This window comes from Gavialis gangeticus, unplaced genomic scaffold (genome assembly GCF_001723915.1).
Source record: "Gavialis gangeticus isolate Ggan-Ray unplaced genomic scaffold, GavGan_comp1, whole genome shotgun sequence".
Classification (NCBI taxonomy): domain Eukaryota; kingdom Metazoa; phylum Chordata; order Crocodylia; family Gavialidae; genus Gavialis; species Gavialis gangeticus.
This window is the reverse complement of record NW_017728973.1, coordinates 5,842,419-5,867,365: the sequence shown is the minus strand read 5'-3', so window position 1 is coordinate 5,867,365 and position 24,947 is coordinate 5,842,419. Positions and strand designations below refer to the sequence as shown.

The following is a 24,947-nucleotide window of genomic DNA, read 5'->3' as shown; positions in this document are numbered from 1 at the left end:
GGGGGGGGGCTGCCGTGCTACTGCGCGCTCGCACCCCCGGGCCGTCCCGCCCCCACCTGCCCGGGGGGCGCTGCGCCCGCTCCGGAGCGAGGGACACTAGTTTGCGGGTGCAACCCGCCCACACACGAGGGTGCTGCAGCCCCCTCCGGCGGGCGGCCGCGCTGGCTGGCAGGGGGATGCCCCGGAGTGGGAGGGGACACCGCAACCCGCCCCAGGCTTCCCGGTTGCTCCCGTCTGTCAGTCCCGCCCCGGGGACAACTGCGCCGTGCGCTACTGCCTGGGGCGGTGGGGAGCTCCCCCCACCGGTGCGAGAGGCGCTGCCCGTGGAGGGGGAGCGGAGGAGCCGCCCTGGGCTGACACGTTCCGCCCCGCGGGGCTGCCCTGGCTCCGCTCCCCGTTCAGTTTCCGGGAGAAGCCGGCCACCAATCAGATGGCAGATGGATGTGACATCTACATCATGTCACAGCCGCGGGAAAATCAAGCGTGGTGGGGGATTTAAATAGGACGGGGCTGCGCCACAGCAGAGGCGGGTGCGGGGGGAAGTCAGTTGAACGCGGTCCGCAGCAGGGAGACACGCAGGCTTCGAGGCAGAAGCCCCCTCTTTGTGCTCCGTTTTACAAACGGGAGAAACAGGCACAGACGAGTCTCTACAGCCTGCTCAGCTGGGCACATCGTGTGGTAACAGGATTGCAGGACTGAACTTGTATGGCTGGGATGTGAATCGGTAAACTCTTATGACCACAAAGCAATTGAGACTGGAGAGGCCTAAAGAAGGTTCTCTTTACAGAACAGGACAGGGTCACTACTAGCACATACTTCGAGCACTCTGATCTGCCTGCACCTGCAAGTTGTATCATTCAGTGGTCCTTGACAAGCCTCTAGGCAGGTGGCCCTTCAACAGCAATAGAGCCTTGTACCATTTAAGAGAGAAACTTGATCTTTTCAAATGCATTGACTTTTGAAAGGGATGCATTGCTTCCTTAAACCTAACTAGCTGCCACTTGACTTGCACAAATGCCTGTTCCTTTCCAGGGATGTAATCCGTAGGCATGTTGGTCTGAGACAAAAAATAAATGCAAAACTCTAGAACTCTTGGTTCAGAGATGATACCTTTTATTCAGCCAACTAAGAAATCGGAAAAAGATGATCTTCTTTCCAGTGATTTTTTTTCTTAACCAGCCTGAACAGAAGCTGTGCCTTCCTCCATGCATGTACAGAGCATGCTGCAACATGTTCTACCAGAACCAGTAACAAAGTTCCTCTAAATGGTGGAAATGCCATTAGGTCTTCAGTTCTCCCTTAAGAAAGGGCTAGCCTCAAAAGCTGCACACCATTAGGGAAGGAAGATTTCTTTATTCCGCTATGCTATCAGTTTAAGGATGCAATTCTAAGAAAAAGCAATGCAAATTACTGGCCAAGACCTGCTGCTATGATTTCAAGATATACAATACAGCAGATAGCTTGGAAAATGAGAAACAGGTAGCAGCATCCAGTGATTCTTGTCCACTGCAGGCCTGGCATAAATCAGTCTACCAATGGTTACTATCACAGATCAGAATCTACCAATGCTTAGTGCCTTGCCCTCTTCTGTTTTAGCATGTCCTCTGCATGGAGGATATTTCAGGGACAACCCTACACTTTGCTGTGGCTATACCACCAGAATTCTCCTGTACCCTCAATATGCAAAGCACAAACATTAAATGAGGCAAAAGCATCTGTCCCATGATGTGAGAACTCAACTCACAACCTCAACTCACACATTTCTGTTAGAACAGCTGTAGGGAGGCAGAACATCCCCTTGAACAATAAAGGTGACACAAACATTCTTACCAAAGAAATTTATTTGCATGTAAATAAACATGTTCTTTGCAATATTTCCAAAAAGTTGAAAGTACACTCTACATCAAAAAAGAATGAAAAAATTAGCAGGAAATATTTACACAGTTGCCCACAAAAAAGCAAACTTCAAGACACATATTTACATAATGACCATGTAGGAAAGAACCATTTTCTTTTAATCTCAATGTACATTTCTTAACCTGAGATTAAAAGGTTTGGCTTATTTTATTTTGTTTATACATATATCTTTCCAATACTGAAAGATGTAAAATATTGTAGATAATAAGCAAAAATATTTTTAAAATAAAACATTTTTGAGAGACCAAGCATTTTACATGTAAAATGTCTGTGGAATATTGACACGTGTACCTCATTTCTAATCAGTGCAATGGAAGCATCATGCATCTGTTGCCTGACTTTTAATAGTTATCTTTCTCCCATACTTAGTGTCAAACAAATGATGAATCAAAGGGAAAAAATTATAGTGCAGTACAATGGATTACAAAAACCTTGTTTGGGACTCAGTTTCTCTTGCAGCACTTGATGTCAACAGAGGCTTAAAGAGGATGCAACTTTGTTCCCTGTATTTCTTTAGGTGTTAGCAATGCTCACCTTTTGCAGGAACAATTTAGAACACTGAACTTGGGTCTTGGGTAAGCAGGGAAGGAAATATGTTCAGCCATTCCAGTTAAAATACCCTTATAATTTAAACCTGTATGATTTGGGAAGCTGAACAGTGTTTTTATTTAAAATAATCTTCTACATTTTGTTAAAACACCACTCCCTTGTTTCATGGGAATCCAATAAAGCACTCTTTGAAATCCCAAATCCTGCACCAATTTTGTACGAGTGCTATCAGATTCTGTAAAGCCTTCACACAAACCAAAACAATTCAAAGGACTCTTTTAAAACAAAGCAACTTCAATGAGAGGGACAAAATTAAAACAGATGACAACCTGTTGGAGTCTGAACAGGTATTTTTTTCCGAGAAGCAGCAGCTGTAGCAGGGTCTCAAGATAAAGTCATCTGGTGTTGTATTTCTTACATCCTCTTCACAGACACCTCAGTCATACGATTCTGATGCTGCATAAGATAATGTCATTTGCTCCAGGTTTAGACTTTATTTACTATTTTCTATCATCTCAGTAAATGAAGATGGGAGCATTGGTGAGAGGGAAACTATGGTATGCAGACCACTGGGAGCAAGGGATGAAGATTGGAAAATACAAGAAGGGAGAGATCACTAGTTATAGAAAGGGTTAGAGAAATTCACAACTTCTGCTTTCCATATAATAGCAATTTCAGCATATATCACAAAATTAAGTTAAGGACAGGAAGAATGGAAAAGCCATTTGTTTAACTAACTAGCTGAGTAGAAGCCATTCTGCCAAAATAATATATGCTCCACTGGCTTTGGACAAACCCAGAAAAGATAAGCTGTTTGCCCTGAAAGTTGACAAGGGGTTGGACTATATGCAAGACTAGAAGTTTCAGCAGTTTGAAAGAAACCTACAAAATAAGGTCTTTTTCATACTGCCAATCCAAACAAAAAGAGTATTTTCCAGTCCACAGGTGAAATCCTGCCCTCAATGGAGTCAACGTCAAAACTCATTGGGGCCAGAATTTCAGACTGTGTGATTGCCTATGAGATCTAAAGGGAGAAGATTTCACAGTACTTTTTATATACTGTATTTGAGTGCATGAAGGCTTTTCTACATGTCCTCCCCATGAACATCATTTTAACTGCTTTCATTCATAAAAGAAATTCTTCATTCTTATCCTGTCAGGGAACAGGATTAGGAGACCTTGCCTGCCCTTTGCTCTGAAATCTTGGGAAAGAGGAAAATCCACCACTTGGGGAAGTTGTTGCTTATATTGCTGTGAAGTGTTACAGACAACAGACCACTCTGGTCTGCTTTTTCGTAGCATTAAGAACTAACACCAGCGCATTAATGATTCATGCATACTGGTGAACTAAAAATCCCCCAAGAAGTGGGGGGAGAATGCTTGTGCGTGTTAACAGCATTGCTGATGATGAAAAACCTACTGCACAAAGTTTAAAAAATGCCCTCGGCACCATTATAACAGAAAAAAGATTTTAAAATAAGGTCGGATTCTGCAAACATGCTTACACATGAATAATTCCATTGACTTCAATGGGACTTTTATGATGAGTAAGTGAAGCATATTTGTAAGTGTTTGCAGGATTCAGCCTTAAACGCATTGCTGTGAAGGCTGTTTGTCTAAATGAAGTATATAGAAGGGATTCTGTGGAATTTCATTTGCAGTAAATCAAACAGTGCTCAGATTAAGATAATAGAAACCACAGGGTCACTATTTGCTTTGCAATTTAATTTTGCTCCAATGTTGTCTGAGATTTTACCAACTTCACCAAAGCTACAGTGGCTGCACACGTGCAGAGCTTTTCAAGTCCCCAGATTCTAATCAAACTCCCACTTCCCTAAGTCCCTTTTGAGCCCTAAATCATACAATTAAAACATAAAGACTGCATGAAAACAAGCAGCACAAGGCATTCAAATATGGACATAAATAAATAGCTAAAACAAAAAGAAAATCCAACATAGACAAATATCCTTCATCAATTCAACCCGGAATAAAATCTTACTGTTCATCAGAACACAGTGTCTGATTTTGCCTTGATGCTGATACTAGAGGAACATGAAGGACCTCAGCACCTCAAAGAATCAGAGACTGAATGATGAAGTAAAAAAAAAAAAATTTTAAAAGTAATTTTTTTCCTGAAAGCATCCCACAATAACAGAAAAACCCAAGCCCCAAATATTAAAATATGCCTTAAAATAATTATCTTAAAACTTCCTAAAAATAAAGAAAACTTATGATGAAACAGGAAAAGGGGGGCAGTAGAAATCTGATTCTCCCAGAATAACCTAGGTTTTTGTGTTTGCACCAATTTAGGGTCTGCTCTTGCACTTACACGCATGCTTATTTTGTACCCATTAACTGTCATGGGGACTATTAACACATGTAAAATTAAGCATGAGTATAAGTGTCTGCAGGATCAAGGCCACAGTCATGAAAGTGGTTTGCCGTCTGAGATGCCATTCGCCATCACAGATCAGCAGTCACAGGTGTTCTGTTTAGGTTTTTGATATCCTCAGCAATACTTTTTGCCGTTTATAACATTGTCTTTTAAGGTAAGCATGGTAGATCTGAAATGAATGGTTCTTTGTTTTCTATCTTTAGAACCCAGTCAGTGCCGTATACACCTCATCTTTTAAATTTAAAAAAAAATTAATTGCCAATAAGAGCAACATCCATGAGGTCATCATCTTCCTCCCCAATCAAGAAATCAGGGCTTGGCCGAGATGGCCTATCAGCTGACAGAATAGCACTGCTCGTCATGGACAGAGACTGGTCAGAAGAAATAGGTGATTTAGACCAGCTTTCTGGTTTAATGCTATGAGACTTCTTCTTGTCTCTGTCCTTGTCACGATCCCTCTCTCTGTCACGATCTTTGTCTTTCACTTTCTTCTTCTCTTTTTTGTGCTTCTTATGCTTTTCTGAGCTATATTCTGGCAGAGGCCTAATTCCATCATCAGAGCTGGGGCTGTTCTGATAGGATTTCTCTGCTATGGAGGAGCCAGACTCGCTTTCACTGTCTATGTTTTGGGGAGTATATGCTGGTGACTTACTGTGGCTGGGTGAGCAACGTTCATGCTTTGGAGTAGACCCACTGATCAAAGGGGAGCCGTAGCTTTTGGAAGAGGCCATCTGAGGCCGCAAGCTATCCCCACCACCTTCCCCAGGTTTCTGTAAGGTTACTTTGGCTTTAATGCTAGGGGAGCCACCATCATGTTTGCTGATGATAATCTTGGCCACACCAGTGCTTCCAACATTTTTGGAATCTGAAGTCTTTTTGGAAGAGTCAACAGATCCTCCGGAAACAGAGACTTTAGATTTGTCTTTGTCACTTTTCTCCCGCTTCCCTTGGAACTCGCCTCCAGACATGTTGTGTTTGGAGGACATAGTATGGCTTGAGGAATTGGAACTCGGACCCATCTGACCATCCATTGGATCTTCGCCACCAGGCCCACTAGTGACAACCCCATGTTTAAGTTTATCTATGACCGCAGTCAGAGATGGCTTCTTGTTTCTGCTGGGAGATTTGCCTTTGGAGCTTCCATGCTGGTTTTGAGATGAAGACATGGAAGAACCACTCGATGAAAAGGAAGATGAAGATGCTGTTGAAGAGTTTGATGAAGGTGGTGGTTTCTGGGACATGGATCCAGAGGAACCCATTCCTGAAGATGACTTCATACTTGAGCTTGATCCCGTCCCAGACATATGCGAACCTCCAGAACCTGAACTGATAGGTGATTTTGCTTTCGATGATGGGGGAGTACCAGGAACAGGTTTCATTGGAGAGGCAAGCTTGTCAGAACCCCCTGAAGGTCTAGAATGAGAAGGAGAAATGTTTGGTTTACTCATTGAAGGGTTCATAAGCGATGAAGGTTTTCCTTGAGGTTTCATCTTAGTACCTCCAGAACTGCTGCTGAGGCCATGTTTGGTGATGGGAGAGGATCCAGGCTTTCCCACGGACTGAGCTGAGCTTTTCGACTGTCCTGAACCAGAGCCACCCTGGCTCGAGTAGAGGCTGCTGCTCATCTTTGAGCCAGAAGACCCTTCAGATTTGCTGCTTTTTATTTTGCCTGAGGTGGAAGAAGAGGAGGAGGAAGAAGAGGAGGAATGGCTATGATGGCTTTTGCTGCTCGAGGAGGAGACTGAGCCACTACTTGTATACTGTCCATGCGAAGAAGGTTTGCCAACAGTCACTGTCCCTTTTGGGATCTGAATTGTGATTTTTGGAATAGGAGGAGTAGCTACCCCAGGGGGAGTCTGGGATCTGCCTGAACTTCCAGGAGATTTTGACCCACCTGTGCTTGCTGGTGGAGTGAAAGGCCTGTTAGATGTACTGTGAGATGGAGACTTCCCTTCTGTGTCTGCCTTCTTCCGTTTTGGAAGCTTTTCTTTACTTTTACCATCACTAGAGGGAGTCCGGCTGCGTTTTCCTGGCTTACCATCTAGCCCAGGCCCTGATAAGCTACTCCCAGAACCATTGCCTTCCTTTACCCGTTTCTGAGGCTTTTCCTTTCCCAAATCTCCTGTGCTTAATAAAGGGCTCTGGCTTCCACTGTGATGCTCCATAATATCAGAGGACCCCAGTGCTTTGCTCGCAGCAGCAATAATGCTGAAGTCAACTGTGTCTGCCTGACTGCTTCCTTTAAATTTATTTTCTCCTCCATCACCTCCCAACACTTGCACTCCCAAAGTACTTAGAGGCTGGGGTGCATAGCTCTTAAAATCATCAGCATCTCCACTCTGGCTGCTCTCATCAAAGTACTCCTCCCCAAAACCACTTTGACTCTGACTGTTCAGTAAGTCAGGATTGAAATCTACTCCATCTGGGAAAAAATGGTTTGAAGAATCACTGTTGGGGCTCACGGCAGCATCTGCTATAAGGTCTGCTGGATCAGTGTATGGGTTCTCACTACTGTTTGTCTGAAACACATCTGGGTCAAAGAGGGCACTTTGTGAATGTCCTGAACTAGAAGAGTCTCTTACTGGAGTACCGATGGGCGGACAGTCCTCATTAGTACTGGGTAGCTTGGAAGCCTCCTCTGCTATATCTGAAAGGATATCAGTAACATCAGCTCCAATGCTGTCTGAACTGGAAAGCCGAACCATCCTCTGAATACTGGGCTGTGGGTGAGGTATAGACTGTGGGTATGTAGTAGGTGGAGTGCTACACTGACTGGGCGCTGGAGTAATATGAGGGGTATCCAGTGTATCTGCGGTCATGTTGACATCAAAAATTGGGTTCTGAGAATCAACGTCCATTGAAAACAGTTCTCTCTGAAAATCGTCCTCAGTCTGATGCTTGGGCTTGTCTGCCGGTATGCGTGATTTTTTTTTCTTTTGCTTATTCCCCCCAGGGCCCATTTCCATTCTGGGGGAGCCAGAAGACGAGTTCTGCCTTTCGAGAGGGCTGCTCCCATACAGAGTGGAGAAATCCTGAGGGGGATTGTCTTTAAGAAGGTTCATGAGCATGGGGTGGTTCTTGGTGTTGCTTGCTGGTGAGGATACTGGTGGTGGTGTGTGATGGGGAGGGGTTGGACTTGAGCCAATGGCAGAGCCCACATTCCCTGTGATCTGCAACAAACTAGTAAGAATTGGGTTCTGAGACACTTTGCTGAAGTCCTCCCCATGGCCCACTGAGTCATGCCTCTCTTTCATGCTCATGCTCATATTAAACAAGGTAGTGATGGGCCCCCCAGGAAAAGTGTTTGTTGGTGTGGTGGTACCACTCATTGGGTTGCTGCCTGTGGTCATGCCATACCCGGGGCTGCTGGCTGGGGGAAGGTTTTTCTTCACCATATCTTCTACTGTCTCTGCAATGAGGGACAGGGCGGGAGTATCTGCCTGAATGGTTTCTGCTTTCCTACGAATAGCTCTCATGGTCACAGGAATAGACATACATCTGCAAGACACAAGATGCAAAGGGTTTAGCGTGCATTTTGCTTCTATAGCAGTTTTCATGTAAGGCATTCTTAGACCTTTAAAGGGCTTGTAGTAGCCCAGCAAGGTAGGAACTCTTCCCATTTTGCAGGATGGAGTGGTGGGGGGACAAGACTAATACAAACAGAAAGAGACTTGCCCAACATCAAATGGACAAGGCAGCAAGAGAGTTAAGAATTGTTGGAATTTAGGGGCTTAAAGCTTGGCTGTATCTATTTACAGGCAGCAGACAACAGTCCCTCTCTGTATTACCTGGATTAATACAGTGCCCTTCATTTCTTATTACAAGTATTAAACTTTAATATATTAGTGACTGAGTAACATTTGCCTACTGAGAAAAAGGAATGTTTTTGTAGTCCAAACACAAGAGCGTGAGTAATGTGACCTGGGGTTTTATTCCTCACTCTGCTACCAACAATTGTCTAACCGTGGCAAACTCAATTTACCATTTCTGGGCCTCAAGCTCTCTCAAATGTAAAATTAAATAATACTATGCACCCGTGAAGGTGGATAATTCGTTAATTAATATTTATAAAGAACACAAGAGAACCTCAAAGAAAAGTTTCTACATAGGTACAGATAATTATAACAACTTGTAGGGTTCTAAATGCTTCCAATATTGCCTGGAGTTGAATAATGAGATGTCAAACTCACCTGAGCTCTGCAGGCCAGTTGAATGGTGCGGAGCCAGTCCATGGGCCAGATCAAACCCACAGATCCCCCTCCTCCCCACTTCCCTAGTAGTTTGGATCCAGCACTTGACTCCAGTCATCTGGGAACCCATGCTGCATGCAACACAGATCCCAGATGAGCCAGAGCAGGTGCTGCACTGCATGTGGTACCTGCCCCAGCGCAACTGTGCCACATGTGATGCCCACTCTGGGAACCGCACCACAAATGGCACGTGTTCCGGCCAGTCCAGGACCTACACTGCATGTGTGGCACTCACAGGCGCTGTGTGTAGGGTGGGTCCCAGACTGGCTGGAGTAGACACTGCATGTGGTGCAGTCCAGTCAGGGCAAGCACCATGTGTAGCGTGCACCTATTCCAGGTGCCCCAGGATCTGAGGAACATGCACCCCCGTGCCATATATTTGACACCCCTGTGATAAAGCATCTGTGTGAATGGCAGGTCCAAAGGGTTCTTTCAAATGTCAGAATCAGGACCTTTTAACTCTAACAGTGGAAAACTCTGAATGTAATTTCAGTATGAAGCATGAAAATGAATACAACTAAGACAGGAGTTCAGAATATTAGTACTTATTAAGGTCTGTAGTTGCTACCCTACAGTTACAGCAGAAACTCAGTTCCAGCATTAATACTACTCTGGCCTCACATTTCCTCACCACCCAAATCTGTAAACAAAAGGATGAATTGCTCCTAGAATTACACCACCCAAAAATGGAACTATTTCAGTGCAATTCGCAAAGTTTTATGATGCAGAATGCAAGTCTGGTTTTAATACTATTATATGTGGATTTGAGAAGGCTGAAAATCAATGCCACAGACCACTGATTATCAAAATTAATACTCCTACTGCTCCCCACTGCCAAACTTTCAAGTGCTACAGAACTGGATTGGGCCCACCAGCCAGAACCAACCTGCAGACAGACCCAACACTGGCACCCAGACCTGCCGATCTGGCCCAGAGGGGCAAAAAGGTTTGGCATCCCTGGTTTAGATTTTTGATGCAGCTTCTATTTTTCAATATTGGTAGGCTACAAGTTTTCAGCAATTTAGGCATTCTTTTTGGCCAAACCTTTTATCATATTTTATAAGTAACTGTGGAGACGGTAGCTTAACCAAAAGAGTTGGAAATCTGATCTTTCTGAAGAATGAAAGCTGGAGAACCAGCATTCTATGATGATGTTTTGTAAATGATACTCTAACTTCTAATAGCAGTATAAAAAAAGCATGGCTTACCTTTGAACAACTTTGGCAATGAAGTCATCCGTACAGATGAGAGCGTCAGAGAGCCCTTTATATAGTTTACAGTTCACATGTGTGGAATCCTGCACATCCATTACCACTGAAAGACAAGGAAAAAGGCATTTGGGAGAAATTAAACTTCTGACTGTCACAGGAAAAGTCCTGTCTTCCTTTAAAATCAGTCTAGGAACACATTTATGCTTTTTATTGAACCTGACTTACCACACACAAGGGAATCATTCACAGGATGCTGAAAGGATACACTAAAACAGGAATCAGAAAGAGGACACACTTCAAATTGCAGGATCCCAGGAGAATCTGAAAGACATGGGAGGCTGGTAAATAAATGCAGCAAAAGTGATAAACAAAGGCACAAACCTGAATAACCTCATATAAGAAGGAATAAGAAAACACTAAAGAAAAGCAATCCGGGTTTCTTAATTCCCACTCCCCAATGTTGATACTAACAACCAACAGAAAATAACACAAGATTTTCTCTTAAATAAAATCAAAGCAACACCTACCTTCTTTTAAAACGGTTCGCTTGACACAACTACCAATCAGTGTGTTGTAGGCCACTTGATGCCTGATCAAATTGAGGATGAGAGGAACCCTGCCAGGATGTTGGAAGGCAATTTTACTAATGAGGGTTCCTTGTAGGCTTCTGCCATCTGGTAGAGGAGCATCCTTGTTCAGGAAATAGCAGTGCTGCTGCCCTGGAAGAGCCTGAGAAACAATCCCTGCTTTACTCCAATTGGTGCTGGATACAAGGTAGTGATACACATCTGCCAAAGAAAGCGCAGCTCCAAAATGCTTGCCATGCTAAGCTACCTTTTTGGTTGGAAACAGTATAAATGGTGGGGACATATGTTCTGAAAATAAGACCTTTTTATAAACTGACTACAAACCTGACCAGGCAGAACAAGAGAGTGCTGCCATGAAATTTATTACATCAGTTTCCACTTCTGTAGTGTTTTCCAGTGGAGGATCTCAAAGCACTTCTGCACATAGTAACTTTACTACCCTCTTATGAGGTTGTTAACATTGTGTCCTTTCCATAGTTGGGGAAAGAGAAGCACAAAAAATGAAATCCCATCCCCACTGATATCAGTGAGAGCTGTCCTTGATTTCTGTGGAGCCAGGATTACACCCCAAGTGATAAAGTAGCGTATTTAAAAGTCACATGATTGAGACAGTGCAAGGGCTATGCAAAGAATCCAGGGACACTTGTTATTAGACTTCTGTTCTTCTGGCTGGAGTGACATTTGAATTTTCATGCTTTTTTCAGTTTTACAACTAGAAAGTCACTCCTCCCTCATTCTGCAGTAAATGCACAAAGTTCATTTGAACAGCACTAAGACTCTCACATCCTTCAAAACCCAAATAATTCCACATTAATATTGAACATTTAGAGTGCCAACAGATATGGGGGGGAAAAAACCAAAATGCTCTACTGGAAGCAGCAGTGTGTTACTTCAACTGGGCTCTGCAGCATCTGTATAGATCGGGCACTTCAGAAAAGCTTTTTGGTGCTATTAGAAGCTCCACTGAAGCACCCGATCTCTACAGATATTGGGAAAGGTGTATGCAATTAATGTGCTGCCTCTTCTGGATATGCGCTGGGCTTAGCATGGAAGCACTCCAAATTTAAAGTAAAGTGCCATATTCCTCCCCCCCCGGTCTGCAAGCAGCCTTAGTTGGCCATTTTGAGACAATATTGGCAAGCTCAATGCAAACTACATCTTTCAACACAGATGCCAATCTTTTACCACCATAAATTAGCTACTAGGTCTTTAGCCAGAACAGTCGCACATTGAGATCTAGTGATTTAATATAAAGCCAACATATGGAACACTATATAATTTTGGCTACCTTTGAGAGGACCGAGTAGCTAGAACTACAATTAAAAAGGCCAACCTATCCTTGGAAGAACCAGTTCCAAGAGCATATGTACAAACCTGAAGAGTTACTTTATGAAATGTTATCAAACCAAACAGCTGCTATTCTCTGGTCAATTTAGCTTACACACTCCAAAGATTTTTTTTTTTTTTAAATATGATTCTTTGCCAAGTAGAAGCACTGAACAAGAAAACCCAATGAATACAGACCACCTGCCTGGTGGGTATTTTTACTAACAGTACGACACAGCAATACACAACCTTTTTGAGATACCAAATGGAATAAAGCATTCCAAAGTTGCAAACAAACACTGTTGTGGCAGTCCACTTGAAGAGAAGTCCACATTCAAAGCAGAACAACTTTCTAGTTTAGCTACTGTGGTACTGTGTTTTGGTGGGGCTTTTAGCATTCAGTGCTAGAATAACATAAGCCTTGCCTGCACGCAAAAATCGTGCCACTTTAACTATATGGTATGACTCTATATACAGTGGGAGCGTATTAATAATATTATGCTGATACAAAAGTCATGCCCTAACCAACAACTACACAGACACAATTGTCCTTGACAGTTTCTACACCCAGCATTTCTAGCTTTCTTCAAGTTTCCCCAACCATCATGACATACTTACTGCATAGAAGCGCATGTTGTGGTTTAAAGGTACAGAATCTGTCTCCTTGGATAACTCAAATTGTGTAATCAGCTCATACAGGGGGACAAATGTTGGTGGGGTGTCAAACAATGGAATTCCTGAGGACACAAATACAATACAACAAACAAATCATACAGCTAAAGACACCAGTGTTCGATGAAAGAAAAGACCTAATAGTTAGGAGAATAATCCAATTCTCAACAGTATGCACAAAATATGTTTAAAAAGATTGCAATTATATAACAAAGTACTAGCTCACCTGTGCAGCTCTGAAGTTTCTGAATGAAAGCTCGGGATACTGGAATAGGTCGTGGGAACTTCAAGAAGAAGCATGCTGGCAAATCAACACTGTTGGCACTGGTGACTGACGAAAAGGACGGAGTCCTAAAATAGTGAATTTTTGTAACATTTTATTGTACACGCAGTCCTTGACTTACAATGTTTCGAGTTACGTTTCATACTTACAAAGTTTATAAATTGACACCATTTCAACTTTATGATGTCAGTTTCAACTTACAATGCTTGATCTGATGTGACACCACGCCAGCGAACAAGTTCGCTGCATCGCTCATATCCCTGGATAACATCTGTCCAAACTTCCTTGGACATTTTCGTTAAGAAAGCGGACAAGACTCCAGAAAAACCTGCAGCTAAGATTCCTGAGAAGACTCCAGCCAAGAGCCCTTCAAAAAGCGCAGCCAAGAGCCCTTCAAAAAGTCCAGCAAAGTCACCTCAAAGAAGTCCTTCCAAATCAATATGATTGCTATTTACAATATAAATACATTAATGTAGCTATATTACTCATCTATAACTGATTGAGTACAAAATTCTGGGGTATTTTTGGTGAAAATATGGTATCGGGCTTTGGTTCAGGAAACAAACCCCCATTTATAACATTGTTTCTTATGAGAAAATTGGTTCTGAGTAACAACATTTTAACTTAAGATGTGGTTTTCAGGAACCAATTGTCGCAAGTCTGAGGACTGCCTGTACCTAGAATTAGTAGGCATGTATCTACCCTGACTACCACAGGTCCTGACTTATAGGCAGGTTGGATGGCTGTGCAAGTCAGGATAGTATTACAATACATACAAAAAAATATTTTTGAAGTGAGCAAATATTTTGAATTTTAGGTGCAAATATTATTCTTTATCCCCAAACAGGTAACTTGTTTATGCCTTATGAAAAATTAAGACATTAACTTAGCACCTTAAAAACATGTTTTAATTGTGCCTCCACTGCAGGTCATTTATTAGAGTAGGGGCAACATCAAAATCATATTAGTAATGATAAGACACCATGCAGTCATCTTGACATCACAGTCGCACCAATGACTGTAAGAGCGCCCAAATATTGACACAGTTAGATTATGTAGAAGGCCACTATTAAAGGTCTGGCAACATCTCCTTTCCTTACCCTTTGTTGTCAACAGGATGGGACCCCATAATTAATGGTGCAATGGGGAGTTTGTACATCGCTAAGGTTCCTTCGATTGTTACTGATACATTCAAGCCTAAAGACCGAGGAACTAGAAAAAGGAGGGAAGAAAAAAAAGAGAATGTATCAAACAATAATGAGTGTTATGAGTTAAATACTACTTCCATGTAAATGTTATTTGTGAATGTAGCATCTTACAGTCTAATCTAATTTAAAAGTGCTACTTAGTGTTCTATTTTAATATTCTGGGTGTTGGTCTATTACTTGTTAGTTTTATATGGATTTGCAAACATGGATTATGTTTCTGTATGCACAATCATTTATCATTTTTTGGCTGATTCCCAGCGTATCATTTTTCTGAAATCACTTCACCTTCTCTAGATGCTATCAAACCCTTGTTTTATTGTCAAGACAGGGGCAGAAATAAACCTACAGTTGGACATCCAAGATGAAACACATCCTTGCACAAAGAACCAGACCTATTTTGAGGGTTTAAGTAATGCATTGGCTTCATTCTGATCATCTTCCCAGGAGTAAATTTTAGCCTCAAAAAGCAATTATATTCAGGAAAAGGGAGGAGTGAGCCAGGTTTTACTTGTGCACTTATTGAAGTCCTCAGCCACTTGATTTTCTCATTTTGAAGAGTGACAAGTGCATAGCTGTAATTCCCTGATCCCTGCCTAGCTAACCCAGCACAAGACTTAGAGTAGCAGAGGGCCTACTCTAACCTTTGTCACTGCCATAAGGTCCATAAAAGACCATGGACATTGACAGTGGATGATCAAAGATGCTGGAGGTCTACTTCACCGTATCTGTCCTGCCCTTGGAACACTCCTGGCATACTCATTCTCTCCTGTTATGCCACATGGGGAAGAGATCAGTTTGTTTTTGGAACCAGCAAAGACACATGTGCCAAATCACACAGCTAAAGATCCAGTGCATAATTCTCCTACATAAAGGAAACGCTTCACTTAAGGCCATTTTTGTTCTATGCTTACACAGAAGAATAAACATGATTACCTTCAGAATATACACTCTTCTCAAAAAATGGAAATTCTATAAAATATATAATTAGTTGCTTAATCAATAAGAAAGCTGCCTCCTTCTAACAAATTCTTGCCACCTACTTCATAGAAAAATGTAAACAAAAAACTTTGAATAAAGCTGAAAAAAAATCTCACTTGTGTCTAACATATGATAATCAATCAGCAGCCAGAAGCAGCCTCTAAGACATACCGTTGTTATCATGTAGAGCAATGGGGGCCCCGGTACCATCTTCAAACAGATCGTATGGGGAAATGTAATACTTGAGGTTCATAAGGTGACCTGTGGAAAACGGGCATGTCAATGAGTGGGCTGGTGGCTCCAGTGAGTTTGACATTCATAGTCACCAGCAATCATACCAAAGTCATCTCTCAGTACCATAAATCTAGCAAAGTATGATGCTGTGACTCCATCCAGAAAACGTCAATGCCAGTAGAGAGAAACTGTGTATTGTAAAGCCAGTGTGATGACAAATACTTGGCAAAAAAAATTGACAATGAGATTCTTACAAATATATCAACTGCTGCCACTTCCACTGTAACAACTCTTATCATTAGTGTTTGTCTATGGATGGCAGCGGAGACTCCTATGATGGATCCATGCACTTGAATAAAAGCTAGTTTATAGACAAATAAAAACTGTCTATCAAATCCTTTGGTATTGCTAAACAGAAGGAAAAGAAATACCTCCACTTCGTGGGGTGAGATACCCAACACTGCCATGCAAAATCTTGTCAAGGGGACTTGCATTGGTAGCTTGCCTTCAAAAAAAAGAGAGAAAGGGGGAAAGAGAAAGAGAATCATGGGTTTATAAGATGCCAGAACACAGCTGAAATCTAAAACCCTAAAGGAGACACTAGCACACAGACACAATTCAAAGTCAAGCAAAAGAGAGTTTCTTTAACTTTGCACTATAATTGGAAAACACCTAAAAGCACTGGCAAAAAGGAGAATTAATTCACTTCTTAGCATAGGGGGTGTTTAGTCCACTGAATGCATCAAGGGCTGCTAGGGATTCCCAATCTCTTTTGTTGACAACCCCTCTGCAATGGATTAGTGCAGGCGTTTTCAACCTTTTTTTAGTCTAAGTACCCCTGGTGGCTAGACAATGAGGGGGGGTGGAGAGGGGTGCGTGTATGGCTGGACACAGAGCAGGGAGGCAGGGACAATGCGTGGGCAGGCGGGGACAGCACAACCGCATCCCAGGAGCAGGGGAGGGGCAGGGAAGCTCACTGGGCTGGTGTGTGGTGGAGGTGGCCACAGCGTCCGAGCTTCTCTGCCCCACAGAGGGGCGCTGCTGCCCTCACCCCGCCCTGGCCCTTCTCTTGGGAGGCAGCAGCGCTCTGTCCCCGCTCATCTGCACACACCCCCTAGAACCAGTACAAGTACTCCCAGGGGCACGCACACCCCTGTTGACAACCCCTGGATTAGTGAAGGGGAAATCAATGCCCACCCCAGTAACAACATCTGCCAAAGTTGCTGTGACAGAGATTGCTTTAGTCAACTTCTCCCCACTCTCCCCTTTTCTATCTGTATTCTAAACTTCGGTGCTACTCCACTTTCTATTTTAACTGCTCATTCTGTAGTTAAACACTGTCATTAGTTAAATCTAACAATGAATATGAATATTTAGAGCATTCTCTCTCAATTTCCAGTTGTACTGAATTGTTTTAATCTTGATGTCCGTTTTAGCAGGAACTCAGAATAAACAGGCATTGAATGCCATATCACAAATCCATACAAAAGAATTTTTCCTCAACATACAGCTCATGAATGACTAGTAACAATAATGGAGACTGAACTTGAGAATGAAACCTATAGCATAATGAAGAAAAATCCATATTTTAGAGGTTCTTACCAATACATTGAGGCCATCTTAATGAGATCCAGCTCCAAGGACTGTAGAGCCAAGTACATTTTAGTTTTAAGCTTGCTGGGGGAAAAAAAATGACAAAAAAAAAATGAGAGTTCAGGAAACTGCGTAAGTACCTCCAGACACATAACTTGATCTGCAGGCAAACAAGGGGAACTCCTAGCTGACTAATTTTAGTATTTTCTAACAAAGCCCATCCTTAACATTTAAAGATAACACAGAATTCAAAGTTACTCAGCTTTACAGATTAAATCCATTGTTAGAAGTAAAACTTGAATTGTCCCAGTTATTAAAGCAACTGAAAATATACAATTTTTCCTTCAGGTTACTGTTACACTGAAATTGTGGGAAAGACGTATGAAAACGGAATGACACGATGTCTCAAATATTAGGGGGTTTGATTGTTGTGGTTGTTTTCAGGTAAGGGGTATCAAGCAAATAGGTGTCAGTATATATACTTGATTTGTCTTCTGTGTACTACATGATTTGAGAAAAAAAGTAAAAAAAAGGAACTTGAGTATGTATCTTCACTTCTTAAATAAATTAAAAAAAAAAAAAATCACAAAACAGCAGTGCAGGAAATTTTAAAAAGTGTTTATGTTTAGTAGTAATTCACCATAAATTCATCTGATATGTTCATCTGGAAGATGCAACCTTGCTAGGCAGCAATGCTCTGAGATCAAAAGAGCATAGATTTATATGTAAAATGGCATAATACTCTCTAATGACTATACCAGCAAGGTTCTAAATTATCTTCTGAAAGATGCTGAGCGCTTCTTATTCTCTCTGAGGTCAACAAAAGCTGTGCCAGAGTTGGCACTTTTAAAACCAAGCCACTTATTTGGATTTAGGAGCGTGAGCTACAGTTTGCTTTTTTTAAATTTTGCCCATCATGAAAACTTTTTTTTTTCATTTAAGAGCAAATGAGAAAAATATTAACACTCTTGTTTAGCAGTGAGAACCAGAGAGAAAACAGAACAGAAAATAATGTGAAACTGATTCATTTAGCTTCATTGTTTAACCATCATTTAGCTTCATTGTTTAACCAGAAATTAAGTGAATGGAAATTCACACCATGCAGGCAGAATGAGATTACAAAGATTCCTTTGGTAAAAATGCGGACCTTCTTTCTGCAGACATGTATATATTAGTACACAGTGGCACTCCTCACATACATAAATTAGAACAGAATCGGGGTCTTAGTAAAGATGTGTGTTAATATTGTTATTTTGATAGTATCCTTTAGATGCTGTATTCCTGCATGCATGGAGACAGATGGCAAACAAAATAAAAAACAGTTTGCAAATCTCTTAGTGCAAAACAATAGAAGGACTGCCAAACAGATGACATTACAATGTGTTATAGATTTGTAATTTAGGCTCCTTTATTCCAAACCTATGCATGCATTTAAACACACAAATGTTCCCACTGAAGCCAACAGCATGTGATTAAGGGCTTGCAGAACTGTTGCACACTCATAACAAAAATACTAAATATAGTAAATGCTATATTCTTACTTGTCTCCTGGCAATTTATACAAGTTCACAAGTCCCTTCAGATGCTTAGAGAATTCATCAAAGTTTTTCTCTCTAGAAGGGAAAAAAAATGGTAATTTTAAAGTAATTTGTAACAGATTAGGATTTTTTTTTATTTTTTTATGAATTATTGCCTTTATAAACAGTTCTTAAATCAGTTAGGAATACACCTGAGCTATCTGGAATTTGAGAAAAATGTGTTTCTTTAATTTTTGCAGAATACTATCATTATTTCACTTAGTGATATTATTATTTTCCAAGTAACTGAGAAAAAAGGTCCTTTAAACTTATCCTAAAATCTTTCTGCAAAGCACAATGGTCAAAGGCAATTTTGTGGCATCATACAACAAGCAGGCATGATGCTCTGACTCAGAAATCACAGAGCTAAATATAGCCAGAAAACCCCTTGTAAAGTACACAGACTTTGGGGTGGTAGCATGTTTGTGTGTGGGGGAGGAGGGAGGGAAACAGTTACTGAATGCCACAATGCGTAGGGCACAAAACAGTGTTGTTGATCAGTACCCTAGGAACGCAATGAACAATGTTTAAGCTCACCTCAAATGTTGCACCAGCTCTGGACAGCTCTGAAACAAGAAAAACAATAAAAATGCATTCATTCCAAATTAATCTGCTTTAAATCTTTTCATGACTAAAAAAATACAAGGACAGAATGAGGTTACCGAAAATCATCCTTTGCTGAGAAGCAACTTAACACTCCCTGCTCTGCACCTGTATGCTTCCAAAGCCCTGTCTGTCAACCACTTCCAGCACAAATTCAAGCTACTACTACAGTTAAACTACAGTTTTCAAACTTGGGGACTTTATGTTGAACATCTATATCCATATATACACATCTAATAAATGTATCTTGCTTTTCAGAAGTTCAGACAAAATATACAGGTGCCAGCAGTCTAGGGGGAAAAAAATGTCAACTTTTTAACATACCTAACTCTAGGCTTCCATGTTTATACATCATCTATTCACAAAACTCTGATTTATAATGAAAACATCCTCCCAGCTCATGAAAGGAAACAGACGAACAACAAAAAACAGCATTTTTTTTTGTCAATTGATTATACTGGAATTTGAAGAACAATATGGACTATTATTTAAGCAATCCCAATTCAGATGCACAGAGTTTAAATAAACACTGTTAGGAATCAAAAGGAATTACTCCATGAAGCGTTTCACCTTTTACTGGAAAAGTGAGAATAGGTTTTTTGGGGATTTTTTTTTGTTAGGACAAGAGAAACATATTCCACACAATCAATTCCCTGAGTTTGTACTGGGGGGAGACAAATTGACAGACTGTGTCTTTGACATTACCCATCTCCTTTTTATTGGTAATACATACCACAGGATTTTCTCCATGGTGAGCCACCTTGACATCACACAGCAGCCCTGTAGAATCTAAGTGGACTTCCACATAGAACATGTCTGAAGTGATGTAACATTCAGTGCCATTTGCACTAAGGTGAGATCCAAGGCTTACATACAAAACAAAACAAAACAAAACAAAAATTGCAATGAGATGCACACAAAAAACAATCAAAACAGCAGTGAGATTACGATGATCCTGTACAGATACACAGGAAATGCCTTGGCCACGAAAGACGACTTACCCATTCTGTCTAGCTATAGATTCCAAGCGATCTGTCATGGCGGGAAGGGATGATACTAGAACAAGACAGAAAGGCAAGTTTAATCTGAGTTTATATTCCCCCCAGTGTACTCCTTTGGCATTAATTCAGTCTCAGCTAGCCACCCACTCCCACACAAGACATTATTATCTGCCTGCAACATGACATCTGTATGTGTGTATATACATATACAACATTCAAAATATAGGCAAAACAATTTTTAAGACAAAAAAAATAATTATTGCCCAGAATCAAAAGTATAAAGAGGAAACAAATTTTCTTCTGTGTTTCCAGACAAGTCGGTTTGGGTTGGAACCATGCACAATAGTCTAAAATAAAATATTTACCTTAAGTATAATGTCGGTACTCACAATGCAGCACTGTGACTGACGGAAGAAGTAAACGTGTGTGATAAGTAAATCCACACATACCTCCCAAACACAAAATGAAACAAGTTTGATAAGGTTTTGTTTTAATGTTTAATAATTCAACCATGTTCTGTTGTGAAACATGCAAAAAACCACATGCGAATATATCTGTATAGTTATATTTTCAAGGAATTTGCCAACCTTTTAATGCCTTCTGCAAAGTCTCCAAACAGCTCACCAGATGTTGATGCCCTCCGGAGTTCATCACAACACGCTTTTCCTGAATCAGAAGACGGAAAACAACTATTTGTATGCAATGTTCAGTGAGATGGAGTCATCATAACCATTATTCAGGGCCAAATGTTGTTTATTCAGACAATTTAAAGTTAATTAAATCCTCTCTCAAAATTACTTTTCCAATTAGATCCCTAAAAAGAGAGTAGTGTACACTCTGGAAGCTAGCCTACTTACAGAGGTTTCTAGAAATGCTCTTTTTTTCCCTTAAACTGCTGAGTGATCTGGAAGAATGGACTGCAAAAACTGAGAATTTACCAGGAGAAATAGAGATTCAGCGAAGCATGCATTGTTTTGTAATGCATGAAGACTCCAGGTAACTTTTTCCATCCCAGAACCACCATTTCAATGAACATGCCAGCTGAGCTGTGGCACTGAATTACAAGTACAACCGAGAAAGGAGCAACATGTCTAACATTTGGAATAGTCTTATTTTTATGTCACGAAACCAGCTGTACTCTTATCAGAAATGGAGACTAAGTAAGACTGTGCTGCACAACCATGTTAACAGCCATCTGCCTAAGGGTCCTCAGTTCTCAGTAGTGACTATATTCCAGGGGTTGTAAGTGAGACTCTATATGTGACTACCTATGTTCCATTTTGTCCCTCTGTGCTATAAATATACTTTACCTCTTTGTGCCTCTGTTTCCCCTTTGCCATCTTGCCTATTTAGATTACAAGCTCTCCCCAAGCAAAACAGGGTCCCTAATCTTGTTTGGGGCCCGTGGGCACTACTAACATGACCCTTCCTCCTGAGGTTTAATACTTCGTAAAGTACATTCAGATAACTGGCTGCCAGGTGCTAACAAAGTATAAATCATAAAAAGACTATGCAATATCACCAGTTTCTCGAAAACTCTCACCATGACTTGACGGACAAGCTTCACAGTTTCAGTCCAAGGTCTGTTCTGGTTAAACTTTGCATGAAGTCTTTCCAAGAGAGAACTCATCTTGTTCAGCTTCTCTGCTTCTATGGGACAAATTATAGAAGACATCTCATTCAGGACCTGTTGCAATTTAATGTTAATTCAAACACCATGAAACTTTTACAGGCACAAACTCCCATGATCTTCATCTAAAGATCTACCATTCAATCTCAATGTTAGAGTTAACCACAACTTTAAAAAATCTGTTTACTGATTATACACACACACTTTTAAAAAGTTAAATATCACAAATAACATACAACAGGCCATACAACTAAGACACTGAGGATTTCTTGAGGCTTCAGTGAGACTCCCAACATCTGATGCGTGAACAGCATATGGTCCATCTTGTTTAATACTGGTACTGCAATATAATTAACAGGGCCCTATCTCTCCAGACACAGAATGGTTTAAAGACCAGCTGAAGGCTCATGGGGAAGACCTGAAGTAGCAACAGAACTCTGAAGAGGAGGGGTTAAATCTCCTGGTTTTCATAGCACTGAACATGCATATGCAGTTTGTTTTTCAACTCTTGAGTTCTACTGAGAACTTTATAAGGCAAAAATACTTCTGCACAGACTCCTCCTCACTCCCAAAACCCTAATCATGCTCTAACTATGTTTCAAAATTTTTCATTTGTGGACTGACCACCTGGAAAGAAGCTGTGGACCCAACCCTTGAGAGCCATTATACTCACATTTTTGGTCTAAATTGTTTTTAAAAATACCTTCATAACATGCAGTGAAGGGTGAATCACCAGCCTATGAAGACTTCAACTGGAACCCACTTACATTGAAGGACCTGATTGAGGCAGTGAGAGTTGGAATGCAACACAGGCCAACAACTACCAGTGCTGCAGAGAGTTGGGACTTCTATGATTTAAAGGCGTTCTGATCTTAGTCATACTAGAGACCCATGGATTGGCATCATCTGTGGGTAGGTGCCTACAGGATACAGAGGTATCCTTGAATTTGGATAGCAATCTGCATACTGCAACACAATGAAACTGGGAACTTAAGTTTCACTTCCCAGCAAACAGGGTTTCATGGGATTCCATTAATGTTAAAACTTAAGAAACAAGTTTTATGCGTCTCAATTTTTCTGTTATTTGGTGGGGGGTTACAGTGCCTTTTTACTGTGTGTTAAAAATGCTTTGGTCTTCATTACTGCAATGGAAAAGAACCTTATAAACTAGAGAGAAACTGATGATGCAGTGGAAACACTGCCATTGAATATACAAAAGGTATTATCAAATGCATGAAGTAAACAAGCTGAAACAACAGAGAAAATAGTTTTCCTTACTCTCTAGTTACGAGTATCTTCTGTGATATTTGTAAAAATTGGGGATAAAACTATTTTTAGAAAAGTGTTAAGTTGGTGTCCCTTTCACTAGATATGGAGCAGGCTTCTCTAAAGCTAGACCCTGGAGTTTAAGCAAACTCATCCCAGTTTGTTTTGGCAACTTCAACTGAGGTGTCCAGTTCAAGGTAAACCTAGGATTAAAACTTTAATGGCACAAGTTTCTACTTGTGTAAACAGGTTAGGGGCATTTCAAAACTAAGTTTGGGAACTGTATTATACCGTAAACTTAATATTGAATGCATCTGCAGGTCCACATGCAGAAAACAGTTCTTTAAAATGGCTGGTACAAGTTTCCAGATACTGGATGACATCCTGGGTCCACCGGGATGCAGTAGAAGTTCTGCATTTGACATCAACAGAAGCAGAATTTCAGCCAGAGTATCGTCTTTTATTTCCTTCAGAAACTGAGGAAGTCAACTATCCCTACTTAGCAGCTGGTACCAGATGTCACCAAAAAAAAAAAAAGAAGAGAAAAGTAACCTGCCTGTCAGACTACCTATTAATTTTAGTTCTTCTTTTTAATTTATATTGAAAGCATGGGGATTATTAGTTTTGCAGAAGAGGTGAATTTAGATATGCCTTATATCTGTGTGTTTAATATGTCCGTGGATTGTTTCTGATACACGCTTAAAAAAAATTCTTTGAACAAATTAACACTGCAGAATTTAAACCCTTAAAATGAATCCGTTCCCCTTTGGTGTATACAGGGGCAAATTATATATAGGGAAGAACTCTAAGCTCTAGAAACCATTTCCCTTACTGCACAGAACAGGTTCCCAAACTCTGCCCAACTAAAAGCTGCGCTGACTTCATGATAGCAACTAAATGGATCTACTCAACTTGCCGAAGATGGGGCAAATGGCAGCTGTCATCACCTTTCACAAAGGTGCAGCCAGTAAGGCTGCAAGTCACACAACATGAAGGTCCATCTCAACCCAAGGCAGCTATTCTGGCTTGTGTGCCACACGGTCACCTGAACTAACACAGTTTGGGCACCTTCGTATTCTGTAAACCACGAGGCTGCTCAGCCCCAGGTGAAACATCCCATCCTTGGCACATACACTCCTCTCCCATCCGGGTGCAGCAGCACATGCCTGAAGCCCCTTACCTACCAGCAAGTGCTCCCTACCAAGGGGTTTGGACTAGCACAGTGCCCAATTCTGGCTGCAGGTAAAAGAGCAGGACCCTGTCTTCCAGCCACCTGCTGGGCAGCTCAGCCATGGCTTCACACAGGGCACCAACCCATGCACTACGGGTCCCTGACATGCTCCTGAGGGGCAGACGGATGCTGCCCTGAAACCTCCTGGGAGGGGACAGACGGTCCTTCTTCCCCCTGGGGACTTGAGGACAGAACTGCTGTGTTGCTAGGGAAGAGGATGTGTAGGCTGTCGCCTGCCCTGGAGATGAGCACCTCCCCACCCCCGCCCGCGGGCAGCCTCGTTCTGAGCGAGGGGCTGGGGGCGCAGCCTCGCTCTGGCCCCAGACACTCACCCTCAGCGCCCCCCTGAGCCGCCTTCATCCTGCAGGCGGGCGCAGGACAGCGACGGGGAAGGGAGGAGGGGCGGGCCCCGGGGCAGGCCGCAGGTGCCTGCTCG

At 41.6% G+C, this 24,947-nt stretch overlaps 1 protein-coding gene across 1 annotated transcript; it reads right to left on the bottom strand.

Moving 5' to 3' along the window:
• Positions 1–4,193: 4,193 nt before the first annotated feature.
• Positions 4,194–24,941, bottom strand: MED1 (mediator complex subunit 1). The gene is made up of 17 exons (XM_019507366.1): positions 24,844–24,941; positions 21,928–22,034; positions 20,972–21,050; positions 20,385–20,439; positions 20,117–20,249; positions 19,318–19,346; positions 18,745–18,816; positions 17,213–17,287; positions 16,042–16,115; positions 15,548–15,637; positions 14,291–14,402; positions 13,134–13,258; positions 12,854–12,972; positions 10,850–11,051; positions 10,548–10,643; positions 10,320–10,425; positions 4,194–8,359 (listed from the first exon to the last, which is right to left on the bottom strand). Exons 1-17 carry the CDS (start codon positions 24,869–24,871, stop codon positions 5,113–5,115), a joined length of 4,749 nt encoding a protein of 1,582 aa, XP_019362911.1. The 5' UTR covers positions 24,872–24,941; the 3' UTR covers positions 4,194–5,112.
• Between the last annotated feature and the right edge of the window lie 6 nt (positions 24,942–24,947).